General features: G+C 33.7%; 3 protein-coding genes across 4 annotated transcripts; 2 read left to right on the top strand and 1 right to left on the bottom strand.

The window, feature by feature from the left end:
• Window positions 1–6,067, top strand: LOC137823718 (uncharacterized). The gene is made up of 9 exons (XM_068628955.1): window positions 1–292; window positions 874–2,934; window positions 3,090–3,207; window positions 3,333–3,418; window positions 3,905–4,149; window positions 4,694–4,780; window positions 4,916–5,015; window positions 5,333–5,540; window positions 5,645–6,067. The coding sequence occupies exons 1-9, from the start codon at window positions 182–184 to the stop codon at window positions 5,800–5,802; spliced, it is 3,174 nt and encodes a 1,057-aa protein (XP_068485056.1). The 5' UTR covers window positions 1–181; the 3' UTR covers window positions 5,803–6,067.
• Window positions 6,068–7,658: 1,591 nt separating this feature from the next.
• LOC137823717 (protein PMR5) lies at window positions 7,659–12,191 on the top strand. Its single transcript, XM_068628954.1, has 5 exons — window positions 7,659–8,026; window positions 8,322–8,493; window positions 9,157–9,335; window positions 9,519–9,677; window positions 11,641–12,191. Exons 1-5 carry the CDS (start codon window positions 7,710–7,712, stop codon window positions 11,972–11,974), a joined length of 1,161 nt encoding a protein of 386 aa, XP_068485055.1. The 5' UTR covers window positions 7,659–7,709; the 3' UTR covers window positions 11,975–12,191.
• Window positions 12,192–13,363: 1,172 nt separating this feature from the next.
• LOC137823716 (asparagine synthetase [glutamine-hydrolyzing] 1) lies at window positions 13,364–18,982 on the bottom strand. Of its 2 annotated transcripts, XM_068628952.1 has the most exons (13): window positions 18,632–18,982; window positions 17,099–17,237; window positions 16,752–16,847; window positions 16,062–16,203; window positions 15,750–15,940; window positions 15,173–15,334; window positions 14,987–15,067; window positions 14,658–14,879; window positions 14,433–14,567; window positions 14,263–14,343; window positions 14,099–14,185; window positions 13,897–14,004; window positions 13,364–13,782 (listed from the first exon to the last, which is right to left on the bottom strand). In XM_068628952.1, exons 1-13 carry the CDS (start codon window positions 18,709–18,711, stop codon window positions 13,552–13,554), a joined length of 1,755 nt encoding a protein of 584 aa, XP_068485053.1. In that variant the 5' UTR covers window positions 18,712–18,982; the 3' UTR covers window positions 13,364–13,551. The 2 variants fall into 2 exon arrangements, with proteins under 2 accessions (XP_068485053.1, XP_068485054.1); XM_068628953.1 differs by lacking the exons at window positions 16,752–16,847; window positions 17,099–17,237; window positions 18,632–18,982 and adding an exon at window positions 16,366–16,483.
• Between the last annotated feature and the right edge of the window lie 562 nt (window positions 18,983–19,544).

Below are 19,544 nucleotides of genomic sequence, written 5' to 3'. Positions count from 1 at the left end.
AAAAGAACTGAAGTGAGTGTTTCTCTTTTCCCATAAAAAAGCATGGAGGGTGGTGAGGTAACGAGGATTGGGAGTGTTGGTTTAACGTAGAGGATTCTTGTCGTTTTGTCTCGCTTGTTTTTACTGGTTTTCGAGGCTTCTTGAAAACGGGTGCCAGAGACATTCTCAGTTGTCTGTCACCATGTCTCACAATCATTCTCCAATGGATGTTGATGGTGAGAGGTGCTATGAGAGCACTAAACGGAGAAGAGGGGCGAGGAAAAAAAAGCTTCTTGTCGACCAGAGAGTCGAGGTAGTGCCACGTCTAAATCCTCTCTTTGATTTTTATTTTTTTCATAGACATAATCTTTTTAGTTTATGGATTTTTGGGTCTTCCTCTGGTGATGAATTTTGCTCAGTTCTTTTGTTCTTGGTGTATCGGTTATACAGCGTTTGCGTTTTCATGGGTTTTGTGTGCGTGTCTGTGTTTTTCTGTGTGCTTTTTGTTTATCTTTATGATCCTTTGATGTTCTGTTGTCGATTTTTTGATTTTGATACGTTTACACGATTTTACCCTCTCCAAATTGTTGGTTTCTTGGTTGAACCCTCGTTCGCGGTTTGCTTTGAATTCCCATGAGCCGTTCATGCAAATGATGAAAGTTGAAACGAGGCACATTTTCACGGTAACATCACGTGGAGTCAATGTTATTTGCAAGTCCTCATGATTTGTTCACATTGCCATTGTGTGAGAGTCCTGGTATTTTTTCTCATTGTCTATTGTGTGTTTTTATTACTACTCTGATAAACGTGAATGCGGTGATACCTTCGTCTGAAATTTTCAGTTCAAGAAATTAAACTTTCTATCTTTTTAATCCGATTTTATTTGATTTTCAGGTAAAAAGCGTGGAAGAGGGTTTTCTGGGTTCATGGCACCCGGGGACGGTGGTCCGTTGCGAGAGGCAGAAGCGTTATGTCAAATATGACAATATTCTAGATGATGATGGATCAAAATACCTTGTGGATGTGGTGTGTGTTTCACCTGTTTTGGATGGTTATAGTTCTTCAGGTTGTAGCTTTGAACATGGATTCATCAGACCACTGCCTCCTCCGTTTGAGTTCGGGGAGAGGGACGTTTCATTCGGTCTCTGTGTTGATGTAAATTATCAAGAAAGCTGGTGGGAAGGTGTTATATTTGATCACTGTAATGGAATGGAGGAGAGGAGCGTGCTCTTCCCAGATTTGGGTGATGAAATGAAGGTAGGAACTCATCAATTGCGGATAACTCAAGAATGGGATGAAGCTACTGAGAATTGGGAGCCACGAGGGAAGTGGGTGTTCCTTGAAGTAGTTCAGGAGTGTGAAAAGGAATCCTTTGTTGCTGTTTCAGTGAAGCAAATATGGTATGATATAAGGACTAGAAAGGATTTTGACAAAATAAAACATTGGACTTGTAATGATAAGGACTTGTGGAGAGCCCTTATAGTGGAGGTGATTAGTGACTACTATGTTCTCACACTAGAAGAAGTTTTCCCAGCTTTAAACCTTCCGGAGGATTTCTTGAAAGAAACACAAGAACTGAACTCAGTTGAACCTACTGACAACAACATTCACTGTGATGCTGCACACACTAACGTATTTGGTTCTGACATTATTGTTTCTGATATCCCTATGGAAAATGGTGGCATGTCAAACTTGTTGGATAGCAATAAAAAAAGTGGTAGCATCATTTGCTTTCAAGAGGAATACGATAGAGATCCTTTGATGGATGGGCCATCAGAGAAGAAACTTATTTGGCTGGAGGAACCTGTATCTCCTGTTCAGAAGATCATGCCTGATGCTGGTGAAGTAAATCCGGGTGCTAGCTGCTGTTCAAGAAAGAGAAAACGCAGACGCTCAGTGTCCATTCGTTGGAAACCTATGGTAGTGGCCGAGGTTGAATTCTGTCCTGATGTTATTAACCAGTATTTACTTGGATGTGGTAGCAAGTCCATTAGGGAACTTTTGAAGACTAAAGTATGGAAGCATCTAGCATATCTTGGATGGAAAATTGAGTGGACAGAAGATAGACATACTCCTGGACGTGGACGCTACAGGTACAAGTCACCTGATGCACAGGACGAGAAGTTTTACACTTCAATTATTCAAGTTTTGACACATATGCAATTGGAGTCCAACATGAACACTATGCAGCCCCAAATTGATCACAGTAGGATGGGTTCTGCAAATGACACTAATCTTTCACTTCTGCTTTCAGACCAACCAAATGACCAGGATCTTGATGTTTGTCCTCCAAATGAGGGAAGTGTTGGGCATGTTGATAGCAATGATCTATCGCAAACCTTGTCCCAATTTCTTCAAAAAGAACCTGAATTGCATACTGCTTCACCAGCAAGTAGGTCAACTGAGAATAGAAACCATAAACACGCCAGGAATTCAGAAGCCATCATGCCAAAGTGCCACATGAAAGGGTCACGTAGAGAATGTCTAAGATCAAGCAAAAGGGTGCTGTCTGCCCCAAGTGTGTCACACCAACGACCTCAAAATGTTCTGTCTTGGTTAATAGATAAGGGCGTGCTGATGCCAAGATGTAAGGTCTATTACTGGGCAGAAGGAGGCAGTAACACTGATTTAGCTCAGGGGAGGATTACTTATGATGGAATTAAGTGTAGCTGTTGCCAGAAAATATATGGTATTCGGTGCTTTGTAAATCATGCTGGTGGAAGTGGTGTCAGCAGGCCTTCTGCTTGCATATTTTTGAAGGATGGTAGATCACTCTTAGATTGCATGGTAGAAGTCATGCACGATAGTAGAACAAGGGAAGATATGAACAGACCATGCAATGATCTGTTTGGAGGAGAAAATGACGATATTTGTTCTGTCTGTCAATATGGTGGTGAACTTATTTTATGCGACAGATGTCCATCTGCATTTCATAGGACATGTCTTGGTTTGAATGTATGTTAACTGTTTTTCTTCTCAATTATGCCAATTAAGTTCTATCTTTGTTTTCTATTTCCTCTCCTTTTTCTAATTTGTGGTTACTTCAATTCATTACTTTCATGCATGAATAACTGGTATTGCATTGGCCTGATTTTCCTCTACATGTGTAGGATGTCCCTCATGGTGACTGGTTTTGCCCATCATGTTGTTGTGCGATTTGCAGCCAAATCAAAACAGAAGGGTCTGAGGATGTACTTTTTCTTACTTGCATTCAATGTGAACACAAATGTAAGCTGATTTGCATATTTGGTTCAAAATTTCAAAAATTCCTTTCTTAAGTTTTGTTTTTGTGGATGACAGCGCATGTTATCAATAGTGTAATGTTTATGCTATGTTTTGTCAACTCTATTTAGATCACGTTGGATGCTTGAAAAATAGGGAAAAAGATGAGTCAAGAAGATATATGGAAAATTGGTTGTGTGGAAAAGAGTGTGAACAGGTACATCAAATCCACCTCTTTTTTGCTCTATAATTAGGAGAAATTTAATCGTAATTTGCATGGAATTAATTAATCTGCTCTATCTCCTTTCAGGCTTTCTTTTCTTTCCTTTTCTGCTTTTCTATTAATTGTGGTTTTACATTCATTGAAAGCATTACCCTATTTTTATCAAAACAAAATTGAATTGTTGTCAATTACTTCCCCACATGTAATTCTAGTTAACTATTGAACACGAGATTTTATAGAACTAATGGTTTCTTGTCCAAGAGTGAGTTCTTCATTCAGGTCGTGTGTGCTTTAATATATAATAGCTAATTAGCCTGTCAACAATTGGAAGATTTTGGTGAAGGGTATGTGTTAGGACAGGGTATGTTTTAGAGACATGGCAAGAAGAACACATTTAAGTTTAAGGCTAATGAAACATTTAAGGCTCTGTGTCTTCATTATATACTGCTAGTAACCTTTACTTTTATATATTTTTTGCAGATATATGCAGGCCTCCAAAATCTATTAGGAAAGCCACTTATTGTGGGTCCGAACAATCTAACTTGGACACTGGAGAAGTTTAACAACTCTGACAGTCCTGATGTTGGCAGTTCTCTGAATGACTTATTGGCAGAGAAATACAGCAAACTCAGTGTTGCACTTTCGGTGATGCATGAGTGTTTTGATCCCCTAAAGAACCCTCTCACTGGTAGAGATATCATTGATGATGTTATGTTCAACTCTAGGTCTGAAATTCTTATCGTTTTATTCATGTTCCTTATATTTAAAAGAATTATTTGCATATTGTGTTTGCGTCATACTCAATTCTTTCTTATAGCATGAGGAGTTAAATATGTAAATCTTTGGCTTAGATTCCATTCATGGTATTTCTATGTTAGCTGGAAACTTGAAGTAAATAGCTGTGGCTAGTTTAGGTATCCATAATTTTTTTTGGATGATAATCAAGTGGGGTGTGACTGGAGAATTCTGGTCATGTACACTTTTGGCTTTAACCTATAGTTAATAGCCATTTCATATCTGCATTTCACTGTTAATTGACAAGAATTTTTTTAATTATTACACTATCCATTATATCATAGTTAAGATAACACAACTAAGTAATTGCTGAATGATGTATTGTAGGTTGTCTGATAAGCCAGCTATCTCAGAACAAAACTCTTTATACGCATTAGAATTGTAACTAAATTTCTATGCATATCTCTACATGGACCATAGTTTTGTTATATCCTCAGAGCCAAAGCCTGATATCTGTATTTTGGAAACTTGTAGGTCAGAGCTCAATCGATTGAATTTCCAGGGTTTCTACACTGTACTTCTGGAGCAAAATGAAGAACTGATTAGTGTAGCAACTATTAGGTGAGTGAAGGATTGCGCTACTACTAAGTATAAAGCAGTGGTTTTGCATTATTTCCTGTTTGAGTTTTTTTTTTTTTATAAAGTTTTCATGTTTGGTATTACTATGGTCTTTTGACTCGTCATTTTATTTTATAGGATTTTTGGAGACAAAGTAGCTGAGGTACCACTTGTAGGTACCAGAATACAATATCGTCGACTTGGAATGTGTCGCATTTTAATGAATGAGCTTGAGAAGGTAACGTGTAAGACATGCAAATCTATGCCTATTTTCCTATTTCTTTTACAAAAGCTATTATCCACACTGCATTGTTTTCTGAAAGGAATTCAACTAAAGCTATCACCAATATGAACCCAATCTCTTATCCTGATAGCTAAAGGTTTCATACATATCAGCTTCTCATGTATTAGCAATTTAGCTAGAGATTTTAACAAAATAACTGCAAAAGCTATTAGCATGAGTATGTTGTGCAAACCACACATTTACTTTCCTAAATTAATTTACTTTTCATAAGTTTGTGATCATTTTCTCACTTGAATTTTTTCTTTAATCAGAACCTCATGCAACTGGGAGTGGAGAGGCTAGTCTTGCCTGCTGTTCCTGCTGTGCTAGAAACTTGGACCAAATCTTTTGGCTTTGCACAGATGACAAATTTCGATAGGTCACAGTTCTTGGACTGTGCTTTCCTAGATTTTCAGGAAACCGTCTTGTGCCAGAAGTTGTTGACAAGGATTCCATCTCCCCAGTCAGGCTTAACAAGAGGTTTGCACTTGAACCGATTTTTGTTGGTTCTTCTTGTTTTATCTATAAAGGAGATACCAGTTTACTCACTACCTAAACTAAGACTCTGATCTTTCATGTTGCAGAAACACAACGAAAACCACATGATCTTTTGAGTCTTAAATGTAGAATTGAGTTTGACAAGTCGAGTTCAGCATCAGAAGTAGACCAACATGAAGAGATAGACAAAAGTAGGATGGATCAACAGGGGTTGGAGTGTGTCTCTACTCCTCCAACTTCCTGATCTCATATTTACAAAGATTTATAGAATGTAGTGATTAGTTGATACTGTGGAGTATTGAACAGGGAAAGCAGACTAAATAAAATTGAGAAACAAACTCAAATTTGGAATATTGTTTTTCATTCGTTATCATAAATTACAAGTGTAAGATTACAATGTAAAATTACCATGTCAAAATACAAGTACTGTTTCTTAAGATAGTATCTTTGTCAAATCTACATGGATATGGGAAAAGCTCTTATTAGTAGATTTCTTTTCTTTTTATGGATGTCTTTTTCTACTTTTCAGCTTCTTTGAGAAGATGGTGTATCCTTGAATTTTGTATGCATATATATCTCATGCCTGGTAAAATCATCAATAGTTATAAAATAGGTTTTTCTATCCACCAAAGTTTTTTTTTTCATCATATAAGCAAAATTACAAAGTTTACCATGATAAAATCTTCCATTATTTTATGGTTAAGTTAATTTTCAAAAAGCAATTCCCAACAAATTGATATTTTTTAAATATAAACTTTATTGTTATAAACAACTTTATATCACTTTTTTGTAATTATACTAGTGATTTTTAAGACAAGCACACAAAAGGTTGTTAACATTTTTTTGGTGCTGAATAAAAGGTCGTTCAGCATCAAGTTCATTTTAAAAGCAAGCAGATTATTGTTAATAAAAACTTTAATTAGAAATTAAAAGGGTGTACAAAGTTAATATAAAAGAAATATTTGACACATCTAATTTTCTTGATTATTTTTCCTTTGCAAAAAGCCGGAATATATTATGTATATCAAGTAATGTGTTGTAGACTCAAATATTTTATCTAACATGATTTTTTTTAAACTAATTTTTATTATTTTATTTTAAAAAAATCAGATAAATAAATCAAAACCAAGTAAAAATAAAAAATACCAACTCATTGTAATGGAGTGGCTAGGTCACTTTGCCCATGCTAAATCCCACAAGGTTTTCATTTTATTATGCTTCGTGATTTATTTGATTAATTAATGTGGATTAGAGGTTCTAGAATCAGGATTAAGAATTTCATTAATTAATTAGGCATTTCATTTTTAAAGGGATTAATTACATTGATGTTTGAGTGTGCGTAGGTTTCGGTGTTAATTAGTAACGGTGAGGTTTAGAAGAGTTTCATTATGTTTAAATGAAATAACTATACTTAAATTTTGAATTTAACTCCATTTAAATTTAGAACAAACTTAAACACTCAATTTGATTATTAGATATTCCATTATATATTATCATAATATAAAAAATATCATCAGTTAATGAATTTCATCAGTTATTAGCAGTTTTAGTCTGCTAATTAACGTCTTAAGTGTTAGGGTTAGGAGTTTCATTAATTAATTAGGATTTTGATATAAGGAGTTTTATTTTATTTGTAATATTTTAGATAGTGTGCCTAGGTTTCCGTATTAATGGATATAAGCAGGTTAGGTACACTTTCATTAATTGATGAACTTTTTAATGATGAAATAATATAAAATTATAAAAAAATAAAGTTTTAAAATATAAAATTAAAGGAATATTTATAAGAAAAAATGGAATGATTTGATTATAATATATTAACTATCCCATCCAAATTATATGTCACTATTATAAATATTAAATAATAAGTTAGAGCATCTTTAACCTTTTATCTTATAATTTCTTTTAAAATAAAATATTTTAACACAAAATTATTAAATAAAAACTAATTTTTAAATACTAAAATAATTAATTACTATTTCATTAAATTAAAATCATTTTATAAACTGAATAATTTTCCTTAGATTTTCTGACAGAACTCAGCCACGTCCCCACCATTTTTTCTATATACATTTGAAAGCAGTTACCACTTTTGTTTGTGTCTCTGTTTGTGTCTTTCTGCTTTCACCTTTCTTCTGTTCTCTCTATGCAATGGCCCTTCTTGCCTCTCAAAACTGTGGTCTTTTGGCCTCATTCTTCTCTCTTCTTCTCCTACTTCTTTCACTTCAATGCCATGTAGCTTCTTCTACTGTGCTTTCAGGCATGAAACAGCATCATAACCAAACCGACCAAACCACTTGTTCATTGTTCGTAGGTGCTTGGGTCCGTGATGAAACTGAAAGATACCCTCTTTACCATTCTTCTAGATGCCCAGTCATAGACCCAGAATTCAACTGCCAAATGTACGGTCGCCCTGATTCTGGTTACCTCAAATACCGTTGGAAGCCTCTCAGTTGTGAGCTCCCAAGGTACAAGCAACAATATTGGACACAACACCACAAGAAATAAAATGTGTCCTACTATAATTTGCCAGTGTTCCTGAAGTTTTGGTTTTTACATAGTCCAATACTATCATGTCATGTCATGTGATGATTCATAAAGTAAATCTCACCTAATGGGATGAGACTTTGTTGTTGTTTATGTTGTGTGAGTGGTAGTATTGTTGTGTTCTCTGATGTAACTGCATTTCATAAAGTTGCATATATTGTTTGTGTGTGTTAAGCATGATTTGAATGGTTTTGTGGCATTAATATGTCATGGTAGGTTCAATGGGGTTGAGTTTCTGCTGAAAATGAAAGGCAAAACCGTGATGTTTGTTGGTGACTCGTTGGGAAGGAACCAATGGCAGTCTTTGATTTGTATGCTATCTGCTGCAGCACCTCGGGCACACACACAATTGGTCAGGGGTGATCCTCTCTCAGTCTTCAGATTCTTGGTGAGTCAAAAACTCTCTTTTTTCTGAGCAGAAAATGAGTAATCATGGCAGTACTTGACACTTCCATTCGTTGGAAGATTTAGGTCATGTTTGGCTACAAATACTTATTGACGAAGAAATAAAAACATAACATGAATTAAATATGCAGTCCTACTTATGCTAACACTCTCTGGTTTAACCTGTCTAAAAGCTGATTTTAACTCATATTTTTGTTAACTTTAATTTATAAAAGAAGTTTATGGAAACAAAACTCTTTTGGTGATAAGGCAAATACCCAGTTTTTTTCTGGATAAGATTCAGTTTTTGGTAGGTCAATAAGAGGTAAGACCAACAAACTTTTGCCTGCAGTAAATAGTTTGTTTTTCCCACTTTGTTAAGTTTCACAAAAAATAATGGTGGGTAGGGTCATATACTTGTAATAGGACAAATAATCTGCTGAAAAGGTGTTTGTGAGATAGTGTCAATTAGAACAAGGATGTAGCTTTCTATATTGTCAAGTGGACCCGGAGTGTTGTCATGGCATTAAATTTGTCAAGTGGATGCAAACTGCAGCCACATCATCTTCATTCTTTACCCTTACAAGTCAGAATAATACATAGACCATGCAGAGTAAAAATGCATCTTTTAGAAAAGGTCCAAATTGGGTTTGTATGGTATATGCAGGATTATGGTGTGAGCATTTCATTTTACAGAGCTCCTTATTTAGTGGAGGTGGGTGTGGTCCAAGGGAAGAGAATTCTGAATCTGGAAAAGGTATATGAGAATGGTGACGCATGGAAGAATGCTGATGTGCTGTCTTTCAACACAGGGCATTGGTGGACTCATCAGGGTTCTCTTAAGGGGTAGGACCTTTTGTAAGTTTATTCAAGAAAATACTAAAAAAATCATTCAATCACAAATTTTTATATATAGCTAGTATATTGACTTTTATAATAACTATTTATTTCCTGTAATTGATGTCATAAATTTTTTACACTAAAATGCATAGAAGTTCTTAGTTAATTGTTAGTAATACAATCTTGCAGGTGGGATTATGTAGAATTAAGAGGCAAGTTCTACCCAGATATGGATCGCTTGGCAGCTATGGAAAGGGGTATGAAAACATGGGCTAATTGGGTGGACACTAACATTGATAGAAGCAAAACCAGGGTGTTCTTTCAATCAATTTCTCCCACACACTACAAGTAGGGACCCTCCATCTTTGACTATCTATTATCTTTAACTGCTTTATCTCTCTTGCATTATTTTGTTTAACAGTGAAACTGAGTATTCTGGTGAATAAGAAAAGAGAGACATTTTGGTTCTTTTAACTTATATTTAACCGACATTTTCACACACATGAAGCATAGTAACTAATAAAATTAAATTATTGAAGATTGATAATTAAGCAGACACATGAAACAAAATTCCAATCTTTCTTCTCTAGTCAAACTACATTTGCATTTTATCTGATGGATTGTATATTTGCATTAAGGGATGAAAATGGGGCCCTTCTTTGACCAGGCCTTGACAGCTTGCATATGGATTATTGCTAATAGTTTTCGGTCGAAAAGTTTATTGCAAGTTGAGTTTTCTGTCTGTCTTGAAGTTGAAATTTATGGACTTAGTAGGTGCTGTCTCTGTCACAGGTTGAGATCTAAATTGCACATTTACATAATATGGAACTAAAATCTATTTGATACCAAAAAGTAAACTATTTACAATTTTATAATAACTTACTATACAGTAGTAATTCACAAAATGGCCATGATCTTAGTCTCTTCATTTTTACATTATTCATTAAATCATGCCATGCTTTGCTCTGTTCACAGAGTTTCTATATCCCTCTATCACATGTTTGAACACTAACAAAGTCTTATTAGTATTAGCACTATAAAGTTTTTCTGCTAGCATTCATCTGAAAATATTATGATAACAAAACTTCAATGCAAAAGGTACTTTTCTTGGGGCCTCAAACTCATTCATGGTCACATGAGTTTGCAATTGGCTCTTTTATTGCCTATCCACTAAGTTTTCTTTGCTAGCAATAGTATGTGACACCAGACTTAAATAGCAGTCTTGTTAGCTCCAATATTATTTCATTAATATAAAATCTAGGTTATCCAAACCATGAAAAGGTTCTTTTCTTGGGGCCTCAAAGTCATTCATGGTCACAAGAGTCTACAATTGGCCCTTCTATTGCCTTACCACAACAACCCTGTCAGATTTTGAGAAGTTTGTTTTCCTGGTGCAGCAGGAGTCGGTGAAATAAAGCATACATGATACACATCCCATTAATCATATCCATACACATGAAAATAGTTCAACAAATGCTTCTACTTCTTTTTCCCCCCAATGAAGTAATTATTTTTATCCGTACATGTCACGCATGATTGTGTTTTGGTCTCTCAAAAAGTTATCTCTAGCATTTTCCCATAGTAGAAAACCACAATATCTCGTGATCAGTAAATATCCCAACTAAATAGTTTCAAACAGCATACATTTAAGTAAGATATGGCCAACATAAATGTGCTATATAATCTGATGGGGCAAGGCTGTGGCATTGCACATGCAGATGTCCATTGTATAGGGTCAGCAACAGTAAATGGAGATGTCCATTGTTCATCTGTGGACGACTTCACTTACACCACATATTCCCAACTAACTTGAGTAGCATTAACCCATTTAAGCTTTGACATTGTTAAGCATTGCTAAGTACAGTAAGAGGTAAAACAGTGATTTGTGTTTTTGAGTTCATTAAGTAAACTGGATCGCATGTTTTAATTTTTGAAATTTACATGATATTCTTGCCTTTTTTAAGAGCTTACTTGCCCCTTACAAGGGTATAAAGTGTAATATGTTTTCTAGATAATAAGTGACAGGTATCTTCTTGTCATTTTAATGTATTATTTCATACAATTAAGAAAGCTACTATGTAGTGAGGAAAAAAGAAGCAAAAATCTCAGATAAATTTCAAAGAAATCACAGTATTACAGATTTCATATCAACAACTAAAGATAAGGACATTTCATAGTATATAAGTTGATGTAAACCTCATCTTATTAGCTAGTTAGTTTTAGAAGACTGAGTTAGACTTAAAGTGTATTTCTTAATAATATCAATGCAATATGTTTTAATTATTTGGTTTATGATTGTCTGAATATACAGCCCAAATGAATGGAATGTGGGTGGAAGAAGTGTGATGACAACAAAGAATTGTTATGGTGAAACTGCACCAATTAGTAGCAGAACATACCCTGGAGCATACCCTGAGCAGATGAAGGTTGTGGATATGGTTATAAGAGAAATGAGAAACCCTGCATATCTTTTGGACATCACAATGTTATCAGCATTGAGGAAGGATGGTCACCCTTCAGTTTACAGTGGTGAAATAAGTCCTCAGAAGAGAGTTAACCCTAATAGGGCTGATTGCAGCCATTGGTGTCTTCCTGGACTACCTGATACTTGGAATGAACTATTCTCCACTGCTTTATTCCACTAAGTTTTATTTTTATGGTTAATTAACATGTTCACTCATTGTATTATCTTCAGTAGGTGATGCATTATTCCAGGGTTGCATAATCGCAACTCGTTGCAACTGTGAAGTTATATGTTAAGGAAATGAACAAGTTTCTTTGTTGTTCTATAATTGTAAAGTGTGAATTATTGTATAAATTCTACCAAAGGTATTAATTAATGAGTTTCATTTTCTAGTGTGCAACAAATGGAAGTTCTTGAGGATGAATATCTTATGGCTAAACGTAGTTATCATTTGTCTAACTTTTATACAATTTTAGTTGTTCTTAATTTTTTTTATACATATATTAATCATATCCAAGATTCTTGCAAAAATTGATAGTTTCTGTTCAGAATTTTTTAAATAGATATACCTTACCTATATAGAAATTTCCTATAGAAACTATTAAAGCTAATTTATAACCCACTTTGAGATACTTAAATATGTTCTTATAATTAGTTATCTCCTCTGATTATTATTTTAGGCTGAAATAAGTTTTGAGTTCTAAATATATTAATAAAAAAGAGGAGAGAGAGAATTGCACTTGTCATCTAACTTGGAACATATGTCCAGCTATTTTTGGGCTTGTGCCAATTTCTTAAGGCTGTTTCATCCTGCACCTCCATAACTTCTTTGGAAACCCCATATTTCTTAAAATATCTAAAATATAATTTAATTGATGTTTTTATTACGGAATGAACCATCTAGAAAAAGTTTAGATTATAGAATTTGAAAAAAAAAAATTATATCAAAAATATCTTCCAAATTCTATAATCTGAAATGTCTCTTTTTTTAAGAAAAATAATTATTTTTGATTGTAGAGTCCAAAAATAATATTTTCTGAATTTTACAACCGAAGATGTGTAAAACTAAATAGTATTTTTGCCTGACCTATGGGTGGTAGAAGGAAAAGTTGTGAAGGTGCAAAAAGAAATTTTTTTACTTATGTTTTCTTTCATATAAAAGATATGTATGAATAAACTTCTCTATAAACATTTTGAAAAGAAAAAATAATATAAATTTTTCATAAATTAAAATGACTAGATAGATAAATTCAAATTACCTTTTACAAAAGTTATAAAACTAATTTATAGTCGTACACGTCGGTGATCTAATAAGTCCAACAAACATTCGTTAATATAGACTCGAAATGTCTCTGATACTATATTGAGAATTGGACTTTAAGCATAACCCAATCTCATGAAATCGACTTATACAGTGAGATTTGCAATCACATATATACTATGAAATGAAATGTTCTGATCTTTAGTCGATGTGAAATTTCCAATATAAGATTATGCTTGAGCTAATTCAAATCGCAATCAAATACGGTAACCACTATACTACTGAGATAATGGATTTTGGGTGCATAACTGAGAAAATAAACACTCTTATTAAGAGTTCAAATCACATAACTCAAGGTAATACTACACTTAACACTCTTTGGAAAGCCTTGTATATCAAGCTTAGCCAAGTGAAATTACACAGCAGGGGGTTTTTTCATCAGTGTTTAGCTTAATCATCTTCATTCTCGCCCAATTATTCTGAGTCGCAGCTTCATATTAGCTCTGGATGGCAACACCAAGAGGAGCAGCATCCATAGGTATAATCTTCTCTATTTCTACACCTTTGTTGGCTAAATTGTTCTGGTTCTCATAAGCTGAAATGTGCACTCCAAGTGCTGCTCTACCAGAAGGGTCAAGGTTGTTAGACCAAGCAGCATCCCATTCAACAGCTTTGGCTGTGCTGCATGCAACACTTGCTCCTCCAGGAACAGTGAGCCTAGCTGAGTTCTGCAAAACCAAATCAACCAATACATATTTGAATCACCTCTTTCTGGGGTTCTGTTAGGCCTACATCTAAATTCTATGAAATTAATTAAATTAAGAATTGGTTGATTAACTTGCCTGAGGGAAGAACCTCTCAAAGATCATTCTATAGTAGTATGCTTCCTTGGTTACTGGGGTGTTGTGGGGATAGATGTTACCAGCATTAAGCATCATTTTGTCAGTCACCTAGGAGGCAAAAAATGTCAAGAACCAGTTATAAGTATAATCATGACAACAGCAAACTCCATCACACAGTCATAAAACAAGTTGGATTCAATACATGTTTTGCAGCATGAGCCTTAAGGCCATCAATCCAACTATAGCCAACTCCATCACTGAATTGTTCTTTCTGCCTGTATAAAATGTGCTGCATGAAAATAAATGTGTAGATGTTAGTTTGACCAATTAATTTTGCAAACACACACATATATATACACATAGTACCTTTGGCAGATAAGGCTGGTCTTCATCATCAAAGGCTCTCCTCAGAATCCACTTCTCAATTCGTCCTTCATCTCTTTTTATCTGAAGCATTGAAATAGTAAACCAGCTTAATAAAATTGTCTTAGATTTTCCAAGTGCTGAAGAAACCTAGTCACATTTTTAAGCTGTACCATTTTATGCTCGGGGTCAATGTTCATTGCAGCATTGATAAACTCCTTGTCCAAAAATGGTACTCGGGCTTCTAGACCCCAAGCAAATGTTGATTTATTCGCTCGCAAGCAGTCATATTGGTGGAGTGCTTTGATCTGCATAACAAAAATATTACTATTATTCTGTTAAAACTTGTACTTTAACCCCTTATATTGTTGTGTCAATGAGCATGATAAATCTATGACCTTGCGGCATGTTTCTGTGTGAAACTCCTCCTTGTTGGGTGCCTTGTGGAAGTACAGATACCCTCCAAAGATCTCATCTGATCCTTCTCCTGAGATAACCCATTTGACACCTAGTGATTTAATCTTCCGAGACATAAGAAACATGGGCGTGCTTGCTCTAATTGTGGTCACATCATAAGTTTCAACATGGTATATAACATCCTCAATGGCATCTATTCCATCCTGCTCACACCACATGTAAATTATTTACCAATCATGATATCTATAAATTGAAGGGCCCTCAAATTGTGAGGTGAAAAGTACTTATTGTTCTTCATGTACTTAGCTACCTGAACAGTGAAGTGAAACTCGTGGTGGACAGTGCCTAGATAGTCAGCAACTTCTTTTGCAGCCTTTAAATCTGGTGAGCCCTACTCAACATGAGATGACAAAGTATTAATGCAACGTGGAATGTTTTCATAAAAACAAACCATTGAATTTGCAATTTGGTCCATAGTTTTGATTAGATGGTACACCTCAAGTCCTACACAGAACGAATGTAACTTTGATCCCCACTGCTCTGCAGCCTTTGTGTTGGCCAAGTAGCGAGAAGTGATGGATGCCACCAGTGAAGAGTCCAAACCTCCAGAAAGTAGAACACCGAAAGGCACATCAGTCATCAACCTTTTTATCACTGCCTGCAATCACATTCACTGTGTTAGCTGTACTCATGAAAAAGTTATCAAACAATAATTCTTGCATCACCACAGTTGCTGTGGACCTAACAAATCAAATGCTCAAGATGTACTAAAATAATACAGAAAAGTCCATCAAACAATCTTTATAATAGATTAGATTCGAAATGATTGTGATACCATATTAAGATTAGATTATTGTGATACTTTAATTGCACCTTTTTATATACTATGAAATGCTCTAATCTCTAGTTGATGTAGGATTTCAAAGAGCATTTGATTCAATGTATCAATATAAGAAAGGAACATGATTCCACTTTTTAGACCTTTTTCAGATAAACTTTTACTACGTTTTCTTTTCCCATTTTCTGGTGGAGAAGTTTATTCAAGCATGATTTTAGACTTTTGTGAAGCTTACCTGCTCAAAGGCACGTCTCAAAACTAGAGGGTCATAAGGGGCAGATGGAATAGCTTCAGAGAACCAAGGAGGGTTGTACCATCTGCGAAACCCTCTGTCTTTGCTAGAGTACAAGTGACCAGGTGGAAAACACTCAAAATGTTCACAATCATCATTCAGGCCTTTCATTTCAGATGAAATCCAAACAGAGCCTGAATACAGAACGGTGCCAAACTTGTCACATTTTCTCCATGTATTCAATTCGAAATTCAAGCACAAAGTAGAAAATGCACGAGTTGAATTCAAAAGTGGGACGTAATATAACACTGTTACCATCTAATCCCCAACCAATGTACAAGGAAGTGACCCCTATAGCATCTCGAGCCACTATAAAACTGTTGTCACGGGTATCCAGAAGAACAAACGAGAAGATACCATCCAGCATGTCCACAAAGCCTTCTCCGTGTTCCTCGTACTATTCCAAAACACAAGAACTTGTTAAGAACTACATATTCAATCATGATCACTTCGATTTCTAGCTAGACTAAGAAAAAAATTACAATCATTCATCAAAAACCTCTTTTGATTAATAGATAACCAAACCAAATCATATAATATTCAAGTAAAATAATCTTACTGATTCATGCACAAGTGCTCCATTAACATTAAATTTTGACCACATAATTATCTTAAGAAACCAACGTTGAATTTTGCGTATGTCATCTTCATACCAAAACACTCCTCTTAGTTCACATATCATGACGTGACATGAACTAATCTTCACTTTTAATCAAAGTGAATCTTGTTTTATATAATTCTTAATGGTTTTGTTTTTAAAAAGCGTTTTAATTTATAAACTAATCTTCACTTTTAACCAAAGTGAATCTTATTTTATATAATTCTTAATGGTTTTGTTTTTAAAAAGCGTTTTAGTTTATGGAAATAATTTTAAAATTAAGATTCTAAAGCATGTAATAATATTATCTTAGATGAGTGGAAAGAAATATATAAAAGATGACAAACCAAGTGTGCAATAACATCACAGTCACTTCCAGTTCGGAACTTGTGACCAGGAAGCTGTTTCCTGAGTTCTTCATGGTTGTAAATCTCTCCATTTACCTGTGTTTCAAGTCATGATTTAGTAGAATAAGGTAGAAAACTAATAATAACTGAAAAGGAAAGAATTTTTTTTTGCAAACAAGCCTACGATTTTATCAGAATATCTCGATGAATTAAGAAATGAATGTGTATTTAAATTTTCATCAATTATATAATGGTATCTAAGATTCGATTTTGGGTAGTTACAAAATAAGACGAAAGAGATGAGAAGAGTTTCGTGTAGAAGTATTATTCCTGAGGTTGTGGCCTACCGTGACAATGACGGATTTGTCCTCGTTGAAGAGAGGTTGATCCCCAGAAGCTGGATCTACAATGGCTAAACGTTGATGTGCCAAAAAGCAGTCACCATGTTGATGGAGCCCACTCCAATCAGGCCCACGGTGCTTCAATCTGTGTGTGACCTCAGCAACAACAACAAAACAAACTTCAATAATATATTTCATGATGCAAAATTCTTTATTCTAATAATATATGATTATTAAACTTCAAACTTAATTTAAATTTTATATTGTAATACATAATTTATTTCTTCTACATGGTCAATGTATTTGAGACCGCTACAAAAGCTAGATTCTTTCTATAATTAATTATTGTTATAAATTATTATAATCAATATAAGTTTTTTATTTGGGTAAATTTACTTTTAAAATATTTAATTTCGTGTGAATTGAGAAAAATTATATTTCTATACAGAAAAGTTTGTACAAATTTGAGAGGAACAAAACATTAAAAAATAATTTAACTTTTAGATTTATAAAAATAGTGTTTTGAAAAATTTAGTTTATATTAACTTATTTTATATAAAAATAACTGAAATTGAAAACAAAATAAATAAATTTGGATTCTTTAGTCAATTTTTGATGTTATATTTCTGCTAGACTGATTTTAATATTTTAAAATATATTAAAAAAATATATATCAAAATAAGTATGTTTTAAAAATTAAAAAATGTAAAGTTAGATCATTTCATAAAACTAAAATTAAAGAGCATAATTCGACGAGCAACTAATCCCTTTCAATTATTTGATTTCAATCGTCATCCACTTTTTGTAAGGTTCCCGCCAAATATAACCAATAATTGCATTTCAATCACATTCCACATCTCACTTCTCTATCTGGATTTCAGATACGAAATTAAATTAAATTAAAATTGAAAAAAATAATTTATTTTAACTTTTAAATCTACTTAAAATTCTAATTTATTCACTTCTCTTAAATTTTTTATTTTATTTTCAAATATGAAACATATTTAGACAATAATATTGAATAATGATTACAGATGAATTTAAAATTTAAACACATCTTACTCATAAACACAACAAAAGGTGTGATTTATTTTAGAATATATTTAATCATAGTTGCACACTTACCTTGTCTATCTAAATTTATCAGTATTTTTCATTTTTATCATTTAATTTATATATAAAATATAGATTACATAGAGATAAAGTATAATTTGAAGCTCCACCATTCAAAGTTCCGACATGGAAAAGCATTTTGTCACCATGTTTTTTATGTTCGTCCAAATACTTCATTTTTCAATAAATAAACACAGGGTATAAACTCTTTCATTTCATCAAAATACATTTTCCAGAATAAAACTGTGAGGGGATAATAGTGTAGGAAATGTTACTTAACATTAATCTTGATCATTTTGTAGATAATTATTCTAAAAATCATGGTTTCTGAATGAGTAAACACGTAAAAAGTTTATGCGGATCATGCATGTAAATTAAACTGAATTATGAATTTAAATTATGTAGAATAATAAAAAAAATGATTGCCTGCGAGAGAGCTCTAGAACGCGAACCCTTTTGGCTCGAGAGTGATCAGAACAACCAAGAACAGCAAGAATACCACACATTGTGATGTGTTAATGGCAGAGAAAAGAGAAGAGGAAGAAGAAGAAGAAGAAAACGACGCGGTATAATGGGTGAAGTTGAAGGAAGAGTTAGAAATTTTGGTATACATAACGGTTCCCAGAGACACGTATTTATATGCATAATAACGTGAATAGCGTCAAAAATGAAATATGAATGATATGACTCCACCAAGTGGCTCCATGAAACGCCGTCGTTTTCCTTTGATTCAGTGCACTGTTACCGTCCACTGGCTGCTACCGGACACTCCACACTAAACACTCACCTATAGTTCCTTCCTCTTATCTTTCGACACGTGGTTGAACGTTGTTCATTATTGGGATCCATTTTTTTTAATTTTTCATTTTAATTTTATTTTTGGATGTCATGTGCATATTTTTTGTTTGTTTTTGTGAAGTACAGATTTCTCTTGTTTTGGAACTTGCTTCGTCTGCAACAAATATCTTCTGGGTTTTGAATTTCTGAAATAATGAAAATAATTTCAGTTATGAATCGAAGAGTTTTATTAAATGGTATATTTCAAATAATATTTAAAAGAGTTTCAATTATAATTTTTCTTGTGTGGTAATATTGTAAAAGGTTGTTTTAAATAAATAGTAGTGTAAATATACTGATTAAAATTGAAGTCTATTTAAAATTAGAATTATATATTGGAAGCTTCTTCCTCTAATCACTCTAATTGTTGTATAATTAGAGTCCATTTGTTTTAATTAAAGTAAACCGATTATGATGGAATTCTTTTTAAATTGTTGAAGGAAATTGTAGATTGTATTTAAACTAATCTCAACTAGAGGTTTTAAACATAAAAATTATTTGT

Source organism: Phaseolus vulgaris, chromosome 8, assembly GCF_000499845.2.
Source record: "Phaseolus vulgaris cultivar G19833 chromosome 8, P. vulgaris v2.0, whole genome shotgun sequence".
Classification (NCBI taxonomy): domain Eukaryota; kingdom Viridiplantae; phylum Streptophyta; class Magnoliopsida; order Fabales; family Fabaceae; genus Phaseolus; species Phaseolus vulgaris.
This window is presented reverse-complemented; position numbering and strand designations above follow the sequence as displayed.

Excerpts from the sequence above, each read along its gene's own strand:
- LOC137823718 (XM_068628955.1), top strand. The coding sequence starts at position 182 with ATGTCTCACAATCATTCTCCAATGGATGTTGATGGTGAGAGGTGCTAT. Across the intron at positions 293-873 it reads TTGTCGACCAGAGAGTCGAG|GTAAAAAGCGTGGAAGAGGG; the intron begins GTAGTGCCACGT and ends TTTGATTTTCAG. Across the intron at positions 5,541-5,644 it reads CCAGTCAGGCTTAACAAGAG|AAACACAACGAAAACCACAT; the intron begins GTTTGCACTTGA and ends TTCATGTTGCAG.
- LOC137823717 (XM_068628954.1), top strand. The coding sequence starts at position 7,710 with ATGGCCCTTCTTGCCTCTCAAAACTGTGGTCTTTTGGCCTCATTCTTC. Across the intron at positions 8,494-9,156 it reads TCTCAGTCTTCAGATTCTTG|GATTATGGTGTGAGCATTTC; the intron begins GTGAGTCAAAAA and ends TGGTATATGCAG. Across the intron at positions 9,678-11,640 it reads ATTTCTCCCACACACTACAA|CCCAAATGAATGGAATGTGG; the intron begins GTAGGGACCCTC and ends CTGAATATACAG.
- LOC137823716 (XM_068628952.1), bottom strand. The coding sequence starts at position 18,711 with ATGTGTGGTATTCTTGCTGTTCTTGGTTGTTCTGATCACTCTCGAGCC. Across the intron at positions 16,848-17,098 it reads ACAAATCCGTCATTGTCACG|GTAAATGGAGAGATTTACAA; the intron begins GTAGGCCACAAC and ends CTTGAAACACAG. Across the intron at positions 15,941-16,061 it reads CATTGGTTGGGGATTAGATG|GCTCTGTTTGGATTTCATCT; the intron begins GTAACAGTGTTA and ends TTCTGTATTCAG.